Source organism: Photinus pyralis, unplaced genomic scaffold, assembly GCF_008802855.1.
Source record: "Photinus pyralis isolate 1611_PpyrPB1 unplaced genomic scaffold, Ppyr1.3 Ppyr1.4_LG5, whole genome shotgun sequence".
NCBI classification, from domain to species: domain Eukaryota; kingdom Metazoa; phylum Arthropoda; class Insecta; order Coleoptera; family Lampyridae; genus Photinus; species Photinus pyralis.
The window spans coordinates 48,792,657-48,807,289 of record NW_022170596.1 but is presented as its reverse complement, the minus strand read 5'-3'; the positions used below and the strand labels follow the sequence as shown (position 1 = coordinate 48,807,289).

General features: G+C 37.0%; 1 protein-coding gene across 1 annotated transcript; it reads left to right on the top strand.

Annotated features, from left to right (window-relative positions):
* On the top strand, positions 1-9,777 carry LOC116170782 (dual specificity tyrosine-phosphorylation-regulated kinase 2-like; the record flags this gene model as incomplete). Its single annotated transcript, XM_031487284.1, has 8 exons — positions 1-214; positions 276-439; positions 3,742-4,019; positions 4,071-4,209; positions 8,126-8,297; positions 8,349-8,492; positions 8,545-8,674; positions 8,730-9,777. Coding segments are annotated over 8 exons (1,554 nt in total), but the record flags the coding sequence as incomplete, so codon positions are not given.
* Between the last annotated feature and the right edge of the window lie 4,856 nt (positions 9,778-14,633).

The following is a 14,633-nucleotide window of genomic DNA, read 5'->3' as shown; positions in this document are numbered from 1 at the left end:
TTTTTGTTTCAGTTGCCGACATTAGAAAACAGTAAATCGTCTTCGAGACTTAATTTGCAAATTCAAGGCAAAACTCCATCGACACCGGTCACGCCGTTAGACGAAGGATTTCCTGCAATTAACAATAACTCACGAAGTTACAGCCACCACGCTTCAAACAATAATCACCACAAAGAAGACAATGAAAACTCTCATCTTCCACTGACGCCTTCAGGTTTGTACTCATATGCAAATCCATGCACGATACTCATTCGCGTTTTTTCCCGTTATTACAGAGGCAGTACGATTATATGGAAGTCGTCTAACGGAATACGAAAGGAATGAAATTGAGAAATACTCGAAAATATGGTATCTTGGATTGGATGCGTGCAAAATCCACGGCGAACATGGTGGATCACAAAATGGGGGCTTCGACGACGACAGTGGGAGTTATAATAAGGTTAGTCTTCGATCTATTATTCATTTCGTCCTTAATTTTGAAAAAAAAACTAGACGCTCGATTTAGGTCAAGTCGCTCACACAACAGGAAGTACGCGAGCTTTTGTGTTTCAAATGAAATGACCAGCCAGTCAAGTTTGATAAATCGTAGTTGTTATGGCGTTAGTTGCACATGATTCTTTATATTTTTCGCCCTTATTTGCTTGGTATTTTAGTATCAAAAGAATTAATTAATACTATACATAAGGTGAATCCCACCTCGCCCTGTTAGAAGGTAGTAAATGTTCAAGGTGCAGTTGAACATCACAGAAAATAAACTAGAAATGTGAACGCATTTCTTTTTTGAGGGACTTTGCCCTAATTTAAAATGACGCCTAGGTGAAAAATTTGCCCGCGGAGGTCGCTGTGAAGCGACCCGTTACAGTGTCGCGTAAAAACAAAAAAAAATATCTACAAAATCCAACCAAATTTGTTTACTCAACATCTATTGAGATTTATAACACATAATTACGTGAGGATCTCTTTCCCTCTAATCGATTTCATTATTCTCTCCTTCGCTAAGTAGATATCTCTTCAAATTTGGCTGAAATGGTTTATCTAATTTTGTCTTTTTCCTCTTTTCCTGGAGTGGTGGAGTCAGCCATCAATCAATTTATTTATTAACCCCATTTCTTCATCCCTTTATTGACTGAACATAACTAGGTAAATATGATCTCTTAACGATTAACATCTGATATGCAGTCTGAAGAAAGTTATTTAATATGTAATTCTTGAATCGATGTTGTCTACAGTTTCCTTAGGATTATCACTTGAGTCTTGGTTAATTGTTTCGACAATTGCTTCACTACCCTTTTCAATTTCTTCTGCGCCTCGATAATTGTTTAATTTTTCCTGGTCTCTTAATCTACCTTCCGCTGTCCTTCTTAATTCGCTCATGGGTCCACTTTTCTTCCCGATCATTACCATAACTTGTTTTGTTTTTTTGCTTCATGTCTCCTTTTTATTTCGTCCTTTTGTTTTTCAAATTCTTTCTTCCATTAATTAACTCTTCAATATGCTTTGTCGTTTCTTCCTCAAGACCTCAACCGACCCGCGCCGTTTGTTCCGCTTTTGTATTAATTATAATTTTTTGCTATACCCCTTCTATTCTTCTTACGATAAGTGGATGGTATTCAATACCAACGTTACTCCTTCTCGTTCTCGTTCTTCAGGATAAAGATCCTCCTTGAATTGTTTTAATTGATTAATAAGGCTATCCAATTTCCTTTCTTCCTCAGATTGCCTCAGATTCAGAAGTTCAGTTCAAAATTTGTTGAAAAAATTGCTTGGGAAATGTCACGTAGCTAATTTTCTGCTCTGGTTGTTGCTGAATTAGTGGAATTTCTCATCCACGATTGCGTTTGTGGGATTCGTTTTCCCTCTATGGCGATGTTCTCTGGTAATGATCGTTAATTCCCCCTGCCCAGGTGAGGATGGGGCGATGCACAACACGAACAAGGAAATGTATTCACTTATTTCGTTGCAGCTTACACTGCTAAATCTCTATATCTAATATGGGCTCACTATTATTACGGAAACACCCTAGGACTAACATACTTAACTACTTATAACTAGGTCTCTAAAAAGGTCCACTAGTAATACGCCTTGACGCCGAGCAGTGGCGGAGGGTTCGGTGCGCCAGACCTCAATCAGCCTACTCCTGTCGGTTTGGAGATCTTGAGCTCAACCGGCTAGTCTCAGCCGTCTGCTAGGGGTAGCGGTGACTTGCCCAAATGCCCAAGCCCACGTGGTTTTTTCAATGCCAACCGGTACTGTTTATATTCCCATCGATCCAGAGGTGTCTGGCACTGCACTGCAGCTAATGGGATTGTCACATCCCTGACTGTCGATAACAACCACCTTTCTTCTGTTGGCGGTCCGTGTAGTGATTCCTTTTTTCTACGTACGTAATTTGTCTTGCTTCTTTAAAACGTTCCAGGGTTTTTCTACATGCGCTTGTATCTATTTGTATATTTTCTATATCAGATGATAAAGGTCACACAATGGCGGTTGCACGTGCGCTGTTTCGTCTACCCAATACCAGACGGGCTTCGTCATACACTTCCAAACAGAATTGTTTTACAAAATGGGCATCTTCAACGTTTGACCGTTTCTTATTTCGCAATTCCCTCAAGTAACAACAGAACATTTCCGACTGTGTCCGCTTAAGCGGTCGGGAAGTTCACCATTATTCGTGGTTCCTTACCTATACCGTGTGTTCAACGCCGTCCAGTCTCCAAAGATGGTGGCCATAAATTTTCCAGACGAATTAGACTCGGTTTTTGGTTACTTTGCGGATAGAAAGCCCTTATAGCCACATAGCACTATATTGATCCCATATCTCTCATGCTTTACCAAAGCGTCCAAATGCTCCTGACAAATCTTTCCTCGCCAGTTTCTAATCGGGCGTCAGAGGAAAGTTAAAAAGATTACAATATGAGCATTTCGATGTAACTTTTACATTAGTGTCTTTCAATTTCCACTACATATCTACTTCTACAAAAACATATGTGACTATATTTCATTTTTTCGTTCCATAACTTTATAAAGTTCTTAATCACCAATGCTGTGGGAATACACACAACAACCGGATTATATTTTTGTAGCAGGCAATTCATACGTAGGTACGTGATTCATACCCGATTTTCTCCATTTCGCAATTTTTGCCATTTATAAATTAACTGAATAATGGCGTTCTGATAATGTCATTTACAATGTGGTACATTGAATTGTGGTAAACGTGTCCCACTTGTAGTCGCATTATGAAATTTGCATAAATCTATTTATCATGGCTCAGAGACAACCTTGAGTTACATTTAATGGAATAATTTCTGTTGTAGGTACCTACACCAACAAGTAAAATCTGTAACCACGACAAGAAATTTACATTTTTGACATGAAATCGTGCAATTTACATTGAACCGGAACTTTATTCCGATGTTGTAATAAACGTTGCCTTGTAATCACTCTGCAGGTGGTTTGTTTCACATTTTACCGTATGAACTGCGTACTGTCGTCAAATCAAATTAATTGTACCTTTACCGACAACCTCTACCTAGCATAGTGTAAGAATAGAATTACACTATGCCTCTTAGTAATCCCATAATATAAAATCTCCATATAAAGGCGTCAATAATTGTATTACAACTTACTAATTAAATGCAATTAAGGAGTATTGTCAGATTATCGTTTTTAGAAAAGGAACCCTATTCAAATTTTGGCAAATTTGAGCGTCCAACCCTTCTCACAATTACATTGTTTCAGGTTCTGCACGACCACATAAGCTATCGTTACGAAATATTGGAAGTGATCGGTAAGGGAAGTTTCGGCCAAGTAATTCGAGCTCTAGACCACATGACGAACAAGCACGTCGCCATAAAAATTATAAGAAATAAGAAGCGGTTTCATCATCAAGCTCTCGTGGAAGTCCGAATTTTGGATCATATCCGAAAAAAAGATAAAGACGGCAGCCATAACGTTATACATATGCTGGACTATTTTTATTTCCGAAATCACCTCTGCATTAGCTTCGAACTTATGAGGTAAGTTGAACGTCCCTATGAATAAGATGAGCTTTATCGTATCTTTTGCAGTCTTAATCTTTACGAACTAATAAAGAAGAATAATTACCAAGGGTTCAGCTTAAATTTAATTAGACGCTTTGCGAATTCGCTACTGAAATGCTTAAGGCTGCTACAAAAAGAAAGTATTATTCACTGTGATCTGAAACCGGTAAGTGTTTTTTTTCTGCCCTTCTAGTTCAACGCATTTCCGAATCGATTCGGAATTTGTGTAATTGTATTTCCCAATGTTTCCGTTTTACGATACAAGGAGGTAAAACGTACGCTGTATTTACTACTACTCATCCCACGCGGTTTCGTTTTGTTTTTATTCGCCATTAAAGCAATACGAAACAAAATTCTGATTTAACTACGTTTTCTTTTGACGTCAATAATTCTGATCTCGTTTGAAGTCTCTCTTGTAGAATGAACATTGAACAACCCTTTGCTTTATATGCACATGTAACGCTTCAGAGAGATGTTATCTATTGGTCAAAACTGGGGTTCATATATCATTTTTTTTTCATTATTAATCCTTACTGTACCTATACTTACTTAGGTAATTACGAAATTATAGTTAAAAAAAATTGAATTTCGATTCTAAAGTCGTGATAATAAATTGGTATTTGTATATGAAGAGCTGCCCTCAGAGCTGCCACAATAATTTTCAATGTTTAATTTATTTTATTTTATAGCAGATCCTAAATGGACATTCTAATATATTTGAATGCTAGTGGCTCTTTAACCGTGAGGGTAGATAAAGTGATCACACTAAACGCAAGGGTAGATAAAGTGAAACATATTACTATACATTCTAATGACATCTGGCATTCCTATTTCAAATGGGACGCGGAGTACGATATAAAATTAGGTTCAGAACAATGACAATGCTGTTTCTATGGCAACGATCGCGACGGCAGCACCTAAGCTTGCTGTTTTTGACGTATAAATAAAATTCAGATTTGTCAAAAGCTTTACATGGCTTCTGCTATAAAATTAAGTTTTGTATTATACACGACGATAAAAGGAAACTAGCCGTCTGGTGAACGTTAATTCACGAATGGCGAATCACCCAATGGTTAAAATATCCCTTTATCGTCTTATATAATAAATAAATGACACAAAAGTACAAATTACGCCGCTGACGGAGTGCGTCGCTGTAGTAAGCTACGCGGCGGTCATGAAGAGAGTACGTAGGTATACACCTCACCCCTCACTAAATGTGGTGTCACCACTCACCAAGGAGTAAACCTCCCTTGAAATATATAAAACGAATGAAGTTCCACAAAGTGTCATCACTAGATGGCTAATGGAAATTTTCCGGAATCGAAATGCCGTCAGCTTCCGTCTTCGTATGTGAACGAAGTGAGGCGAGGTTTCGCTAGAGTAACTGGGTGTTCAGGTCTCAAAACATTTAAACAATTGCAATAACATGAAAGTTGTAATCCTACTCAATCTGGGATACCCTGTGTACTACTACATACTCTATAGCGTGTACCTATAATATTGTATGCAAAATATCAAAAAGTGTTTATACAAGGTCTTCTGACCAACAAGTGTACCATATTATATGTAGGTACATATTATTATTATTATTATATGTGCAGCCTTGGCTGAAACCCCGCCCACTCAAAAATAAAGGCAAAAAAATTAAAAATAAGTATGTCAATTTGGATAAGACTTCACAATTGTTGAGTCGAAAATGAGTTTTTAATTCCGTCAACATTTCGGCGTTTAGCTGTTCAATTAAGTCACGTTTGTCTGTAAATTCGCACTTATTGACTACCCCTAATTAAGCAGTCTATCAGCTACCCTAAATTGCATATTTATTTGATAATTAGCAATAATAGAAATATTCTTCTGGTAAGTGGGATGAACAGAATGCTGATTAATTACAAAAGCTTACAGATAGACATCTCCTTTTTAGTTCTAATTGACAGGCAGACTTGTCATTTGGTTTTAATTTTCAAAAAAAAGACAAATGTTTCATTCAGATCAATTCTGATAGTTGAGATATACTTGTGCTAATTAACGTTAATTCACAGACAGATGCGTTAATTACCTTTAACTCATAGATAGGTGAGAGATGGAAATTAAAGTAAATGATGCTTTTTGCGCTACAAAGGCTTTCCTAGAGTAATTCGATGGTGAAAATAAAACTTTTATGCTTTGAGTTGAGTTGTGAATCGACTATTTACGTATGGGTGATGCTAGTAACGGATAGAATAACGGGGTAGCATGTTATTTGATTGTGATGCGACATGCATGCAAACTCCCAGAGAAGATTGGATTTTAGTTTCGTATAACTTGCACTTTGCTATAATTACAATATAGATTTCAAAATCACAATCGACTGCATAAAAGAGGGTTGATCCTTGGACCTTGATGGACATATTCACAATTTTTATTGTACTCCCTATCTGACATCTGTAATTTATGCCACATACTCTTTGGGGCACTTGAAATTGCCTTCGTTATGAGGATCGGTATGTCATTTATTTATATTAAGAAATTTCCCATTACTTTGACTGGCAACGCGCGTGTAATGGTCGTAGCCTATATTTTAATCGAGCGGAAATTACGTGCAGAAAAATGTCTTTTGAGAGAGACACGGGATATTTACTATTTACCATATAATGTAGAGTAAGCTTTGATAATACTTTACATGGACGATTATTCCTGTTCCATCTAAACTTATTTGATAGATAACGTGTTATCTGAATACGTTTGTTTCCATGGAGATAGTCACACGAAAGTCTGGTCCTTAGAAGTTGTTGTTATACTTATTAGGTACCGGGTGATCTATTAAAACTGGGGAGGAACACAGAAATTGAAGCTGGTAGAACTGATACCCACCTATTAAATCCCAGAGGCGTATTTGGTATGCTGATTACACGTTATTTTTTACGTAAAAAATCTATCCCCGAAACCAAGGCAAAGCTCGATAAATACCATGGGAATCTCTGCACCATCAATTTCAATGGTTTACTCCCTTCCAACAGTGTCATCTTTTACCTTGAGACGGTATAAGCAAAGGCAAAACGAATGAGATTCTGTATTGAAATTTCCGGTCTCCAGGCGCCAGATCAACAGATTTCTCCATACACACATAGTTTTCGTTGAGATCTTAAACCTCAAGACATGCCGTCGGTTTTTCCATTGCGTGTAGAGGCACAATCCGGGGTTTCACTAAGAAAATGACATTGAACATAAAAAGTATACCTAATGCGATTGGTTTGTGGGCACGGATATGTTTGGTGATCGGGCGTACTCTCCCTCATTGGAGATAAGCCAGACTACATTTTCTGTGTAAATTTTGCCGAACGAACCGATTACAGAACAATTAGGTACGGATCAAGCAAGAGAGAAAAATAACAAGATATTGTGCATAATACGATTAGCACTTAACCGTGTTAAAAATTAGCTCATTTATGACACTAACAATTTAGATAAGAACCAATTTAAGCCCAATGCCTATTATCGTTTTCAGCCACACAATTAAGTGCAAAGACTAAATCCCCTAAAACTGCTATTTTATGTGACTTCATTATGGAGTGATGTCAACAGCGAAACTAATTAAATGAGCGATAAACCTAAATCGGTTTACTGGTCTATCGTATATTAAATACTTCCACTTTAAAGAGCAGGTCAAATACCTTTGCTAAAAATAAAACGTCCCAAAATAGCAATTGAACTAATAAAATGACAAAGTCCTATTACCTGCCTATCATAAATTGAAAAAATCGTCGAAATTGACATTGCTAACGTTTATCTAAAACCGATCGATTTTAGGTAAAATTATTAATTAATAACGCCAGGGCAATTGTCAGGATATTTACCTTTGAATAAAACAAACACTGCGTGTTTTTTTATGGTTTCGCGTGGTCTGTCGCATGTTGCATGCTCAAAATTATTCAGTAAGGAAATGAGAACCCCAGTTTTGCTTCCTGATTATGCTGAGATATTATCTATCGTTGTTAAATGGTAAACACGTAGCGCAAAAGGTATTCACGCTGGAAACATTATTAGCCACTTAATTAAAAGCAGCAGATTCTTTCTTCATCCATTAAAATGCATTTTGATTTTAGGAAAACGTACTCTTAAAACAGAGAGGAAGTAGTTCAATCAAAGTAATAGACTTCGGAAGCTCGTGCTACTCCAATCAACGAGTTTACACTTACATTCAGTCGAGATTTTACAGATCACCAGAAGTGATCCTAGGTTTGACTTATGGTACCCCTATCGATATGTGGAGTTTAGGTATTGTAAAACACCATATCTTGTAACGCAATTTTACATCTGTGTCTTTAGGATGTATATTGGCGGAACTGTATACGGGTTACCCTTTGTTTCCTGGAGAAAACGAAGTGGAACAGCTTGCCTGCTTAATGGAACTACTAGGCCCGCCGCCGGATGACTTAATTATTGGCGCAACCAGAAGAAGGTTATTCTTTGGTATGTTCTTTGAAATGTTCCCCATGGCCCAGTAACTTAGGTATCATTACAGATTCGAAAGGTAATCCACGGTGCGTTACAAACACTAAAGGAAGAAAAAGGAAACCTGGTACTAAAAATTTGGCCATAGCCCTACGATGCAACGATACGCGGTTTCTTAACTTCATTTCTAAGTGCTTGGAGTAAGTTATGCTCTATCCCAAATAGGTACCCAACTAATTCGTTTATTTATTTCAGATGGAATCCTAGAAAAAGAATGACACCAGAAGAGGCATTAAGACACGACTGGATTCTTCAATCAAACTCTTCACAAAAATCGGGCAACAATGACTTAAGACACAGCCAGTCAGAAGCAAGCGTTGGCCACGACAGCCACTCGAGTAGTGGCGCCTCAGCGGATGGGTACTCAAATTATCGATCGCACCATAGGTGTGTCATAACTAAATCAAGTGATAAACTAAAGGCCAAAATAGATACTAGAATAAATGATAATAGATCTGTAGATGCGAATCTAAATGATTCGGGAACCTTTTTACCCCCAATTCTCTAGGCTAAATGGTCATCTACGGGCCAAAAATCTCTCAATACCACGACCAAATAATGTAATTGTTGCACAGCTTGAATCAATCATATTGAAAAAAATACCATGACTGTGAAATATGACTGTTCTTCAAATTTAGACTCGCATACCTCCTTTATGAATAATGACAGTGGTTATAACAGAGAAGCGTTTTTTAAGAGGTACCTACATTATATAATGCAACAATTTCTTAACAACAAATGAATGTACATAAATATGTTTCTAATTATATGTACCTATTACTATCATTGTGTATAAAATCTATCCTTTTATCACTTTTGTGTTTTAATCTATGGCATTTTAGTTTCTTGTATGACTTGTACAATATTTATTTGCCTATCTCCCTACCGTAAGTTTTTGGCCTAATATGCCAATGTTTTATAATCATAAATTCCTATTGTGATATATCTATGATAGTTCTGTCGTATCAGTGTAATTATAAGAAAATTGGAATATTATTACGCAAAATGTCTGTACTTCCAATTTTACTTAGTACACAACTGGACTTACCAAAGGGTAGCAGTTGCTCTTTGTAGGATATGTGTACAATTTAGGAAATTATGTTGTACAAATACTTGTACAGTTTTCATGTCTTGTAACTTCTTATCTCTGTTGAGTTAATTGTAACTGTCTTATTATTAGTTATCTATAGATATTATTTATGTTACATAATATTTCTTTAAATAAGACTGAAATTTAAAAAAGTGTTGTACCTATTTATTCGGTTTTTACTTATCAAGAAATCAACGCAATTTATTGTGCTAGGGTCAAAATTTAACTCACATTAACATCACATAAATAGAAGTAAAATTTGCAGAAAAATGTGTTCATAGATCTGGCTGGATGGAAGTAGGTACTATTCACCGCTCTGCCATCCTAATTCTTTGTATTTCACGTAAGTATGTATAGGTCACCATGCAATTATTAACAGCCGTTTGGTATCTACATGCTTATGAAATGTCATACCCCTCGCGGATGTGGGTACGAACTAAAATTGCCAAAGGAGAGTCGCGAAACAGGGTTTCACCTAAATGTTATGGTTGTGGTGCTTTCGGGTAGGTGAAAAGGAACTGTCTCACTTGTCGGGATAAGGTATTTAAACACGTTTCGACGAAGACTGCCAGATTCTTGTACAGTAAGTGGGAGATGAAACAAACGCCGATCGCGAGCGATAGGGTACCATCATTGAATAAGTAATTATAGGGTACCATACAGCGAACAATATCCAGTTACCTGTAACGTCAGATATTTTAAAAGGAGAAAGCATCTGCTATGCTTATGCTACCCCAAAACATAAATAGTCAAACATTACTTGGAATCGATTTTATTCTCGATGGCGAAAGATCTGGCAACAAATATTTACCATTTTAGCGACTATCCAAATGCTGTGTATGATTTCTTTATCGACAATGAAATTGACCATCGAGATACCTACTTTTGTCGTGAATAAATTTTATCCAGTGTAAGAAATCAGAAAATCAGCTAAGAGACGACGAAGAAAAAGAAAGAAATGCGAGATATTGAAAAAACTCTTAACCACATGAAACTGTATTTGGTCCCAGCAGGAGACGTACCCCGTATGCTGAACACATATTTTATTATATTATCTTCTTTACCAACGACACTCATGTCGCGCAAGTCCTCGTAAAATCTCGAAACCCTAAAAGAAACAATTCCAACAAGAGTTTGCCGTCTTGTTGAAAAAACACCCTAAAAGTCATGTGAAGAACAGAGGGTGAAAGGAGGTGAAGTAGTTTTTGGTTAAAAAGTTGTTTAATCACTGATTTTCGATAAATCCGTAGTGGGCGAAGTTAATGAACACCCTGTACATCGGCGATTGTCGAACATGATTTGGAAGATCTCAGGAAGGTCTTCGACCAACGAAGTGTGTACAAATTGAAGTTAAACAGAAAGAAGAACGTGTTCTGTCCAAAATCCGTGATAACACCGCGTGATATCCGTCCCAACGCTGGAAAGGTGTCTGCTATCCTCGAAACGAAAGCACCCACTATTGTGAAACAACTTGTAAGTTTAAGTCTTATGCAAATCTATTTTTGATACATCGCTCAGTATGTTAACAAGTGCATATAACGCCAGAGGTAAGTGCCTACCAACAAAAAAAAACTAGCTAGATTGTGCCAATCTCTCTCCCCGTTTTCCTAAAAATTTGAGGTGTTGCAATGGGTCTTTTTGGGCCGCCACCCAGAGGCACTCCACTGAAAAATCGTAAGCAATCATGGTAGGTAATGCAACAGGTTCTTGAAATATTTTAAACAGGCAATAATTCCAGTTTACCACCCCGAATCCAATTCCATGCAGAGATGTACTCGAGATTACAATTAACTTTGCAATGAATACTGCGCATCTATACAATATACACTCCTTCGTATCTGACACATCCCTTTGTCGGTACCCACTTCCGACGTCTCGTTCGCCCGTCATACGCCTTTGAAGTTTTGACTCCACTAGCAGTAAGATCTTTATCGGGGGCTACCACATTCCTTTTGTCGGCACCCAGTTTCGACGTCCCGTTCACGCGCAAATCGAATTTTAGGTTTTGACTCCACCGCATCATTAAGTTCATTGTAGTAATGAAACTCTAAACCTTCCCCATATAATTATGAAACTCTAAATATATATATATATAAATATCCAATTATATGGGAAAAGTTTAGAATTGCATTACTACAATTCCATTCAACCCCATTTCGAGGAACCTTATTAAAAAAACAGTAAGACCATGTCGGAGGCAACCACATTCTCTTTGTGTGTACCCACTTCCGACGTCCCGTTCATACGCAATTCGCGTTTGAAGTTTTGACCTCATCATCAGTAAGATTTTGTCCGGGGTTACCAGATTCCCTTTGTCGGTACCCATCCCCGATGTCCTGTGCGTCCCGCAATTCGGGTTTGAAGTTTTGACTCTACCATCAGTAAGATCTTGTCGGGGGCTATCATATATTCCCATTTTCGGTACCCACTTCCGACGTCCCGTTCACCAGTAATTCGCGTTTGTTTGACTCCACCATCAGTAAGATCTCGTCGGGGGTTACCATATTCCCTTTGTCGGTACCCACGTCCGACGTCCCGACTGCTGTTCACCCACAATTCGCGTTTGAAGTTCGCAATTCGCAATTTGGTGGATTACGCACAAAATAATACTCAATTTGTGAGTACTTCTCATAGCTCGAGTTACTATTGGTGATCCGGGAAAGACGGACCGCTATTAGAGCTCTAAGAAACTTTTGGGCGCCCAAATTCGAATACCCCTCGAAGACTCGCGCCTTGCAAAAGGTGGTTAATTTCGCACCTAGGAAAAAAAACAAAATTCCGCTAAGTACGCAGAAGTAATGCGCATTTACAAGACCTTTTAAACGACACCAATTTGAAAACAATCGGACCAAAACTATAGAAGAAGATAGAAAAAAACTGAAAAATTTCCAGGTTAGTATAACACACTCGGAGATAGCGTCCAGGGGTGGCCGACCCCACATAATGTAGCCGCCTCCCTAAGGATGTTAATTACACGGCCACGGTAGGCGTTCTTCTACGGGCCCGCATTTACTCTGTCAGCCAGCCACCCGGCCAAAGTGAGATTAAAAGCTACCTTTTTTTGCTGCCTATATTTATCGAAGGAGGCATCAACAAGCTTGCTACGACTTCTGAGTGCCGAGATCTCGTTCCACACACGGACGGATGGAATACCCCGCAAACGCGCATTTTATTCTGATGTATACAGTCTATATTAATATTCGACCAATCACCGTGATGCTTGTTTCAAATTCTAACAAATCAGATTATTAAAAGCTATACCTAGGTAGCTTTTTTTATCAGAAATTAAAAGCAAGGTATTGCTTTAGAGGACTACGTAAGTAAAATATAAAGTGTTTTATGAAATGTATTATCTTGTATTAATCTCCCTAAAATAATCGATTTTGATTTTCAATCATGACAATTTTATTTTTAATTCACTCAGGCTTTGTTGCCTCCTGGAAAAAAACTTTCGATCAAAAGCATAAGATAAAATCATTGAATTTATAACTATCAGAAGCGCAGATCCCATATAACAGTTTGTGACCATGTGCCAACTGGCCGCCGCTAGGAGCAGTTCGATCGTTTGAAAGTCCGTGGGCGATCGAAAGTGGAGCGTTACATTGACATTAGATGGCAGCATTACAAACCATTCGAATATTTTCCTTTTTAATCGTCAGATGTCAGGAACTCCGGATGTTTTTTGTGTTATCATTGGAATGGTTTTATAAATAGGATTGGAATGTTCTAAAAATAGATCCCTTAAGAAGCATTGCGTAAATTCGTAATGTAAATAATAATACATTTAGACGAACGAAGCTTGCAGTCCTTGTCCTTGAAGGAATGCAATTTCATACATTCTATTCACAGGCAGTAAAATAGGCAGGTTCCACATTTTTACTGAAAGCGGGAGATTTTGTTATTAAAAAACGATCAAAAAAATTTTAAGGCAAAATATTGTCCGTTGCAAGCAGGCAGCTACATCATTTCCACATTCACATTTGATAACTAAATTTCTCGAATCAGCTTTTTTTATAACCATGCAGCATTGTGCACAAATAAATCGGTCCCAGTTTACGTGAATTCGTATACCTACTAGAGCTGAGCGATAAATGAAATTGTTATCGATTTATCGATAAGTCTGTTCAGTATGATAATTATCGATTAATCATTAATTGATAACTATCGATAATTATCGATAACTTTAATCACTTATCGTTAACTTTCGATAATAATCGACAATTATCGATAAATCGTAAGGTTAATTTTCGATAATGATCGATAACGTTTGATAATTATCGATAACTTTTTATAATTATCGATAACTTTTGAAAATAATTAATAATGATTGTTAGCTGCTGATAATTATCGATTATTATTGCCACGAAAATTGTCTATCTCTGATATTTATCGATTAATAAATAAGTAGCGGAAATTATCAAGAGAAAACTATCGATACTTTTTCATAAATCTCATCGATATATATTCTCAATCGATATATTACATCATCCGTGCTTACACTCGATAACATTTTTGTTTTTTTGGTATTGATATTGCGAGAGATAATTTAAATAAAACAGGATCTTTTGATGCTCAAGTTGTCTGAAATCAAAGGTGATCAAGTGGACGATAATCCTAAAAAATGAGTACAGCAGTAGGTTGTGAATTGTGATCATATGGCAACTCAACAATGCTCTTACATCGCTTTTGTTGGAAGTAAACTGGTATACCTAAACATTGAAAAGTTTACGTCGTTAAAAATTCTCTCGATAATTATCTATCTTAATAGTTTATAGTTGTGAGATTAATCGATAGATTATCGGTAATTATAGGTTTATCGACCAATCCTTTAACATTTTCGATAAATTACACTGGTCTACAGCATTTTTGCGCATGGGACATATATATGTACCTTATTTTTATTGCTTCTATAGCCACAAATAAGAATTAGAACAAAAAATGGTTATGTATTTGTTTTTGTGTGAAAAAAATGCAAAAAACCAAAAAATAAGAATACCTATAGAATCCTA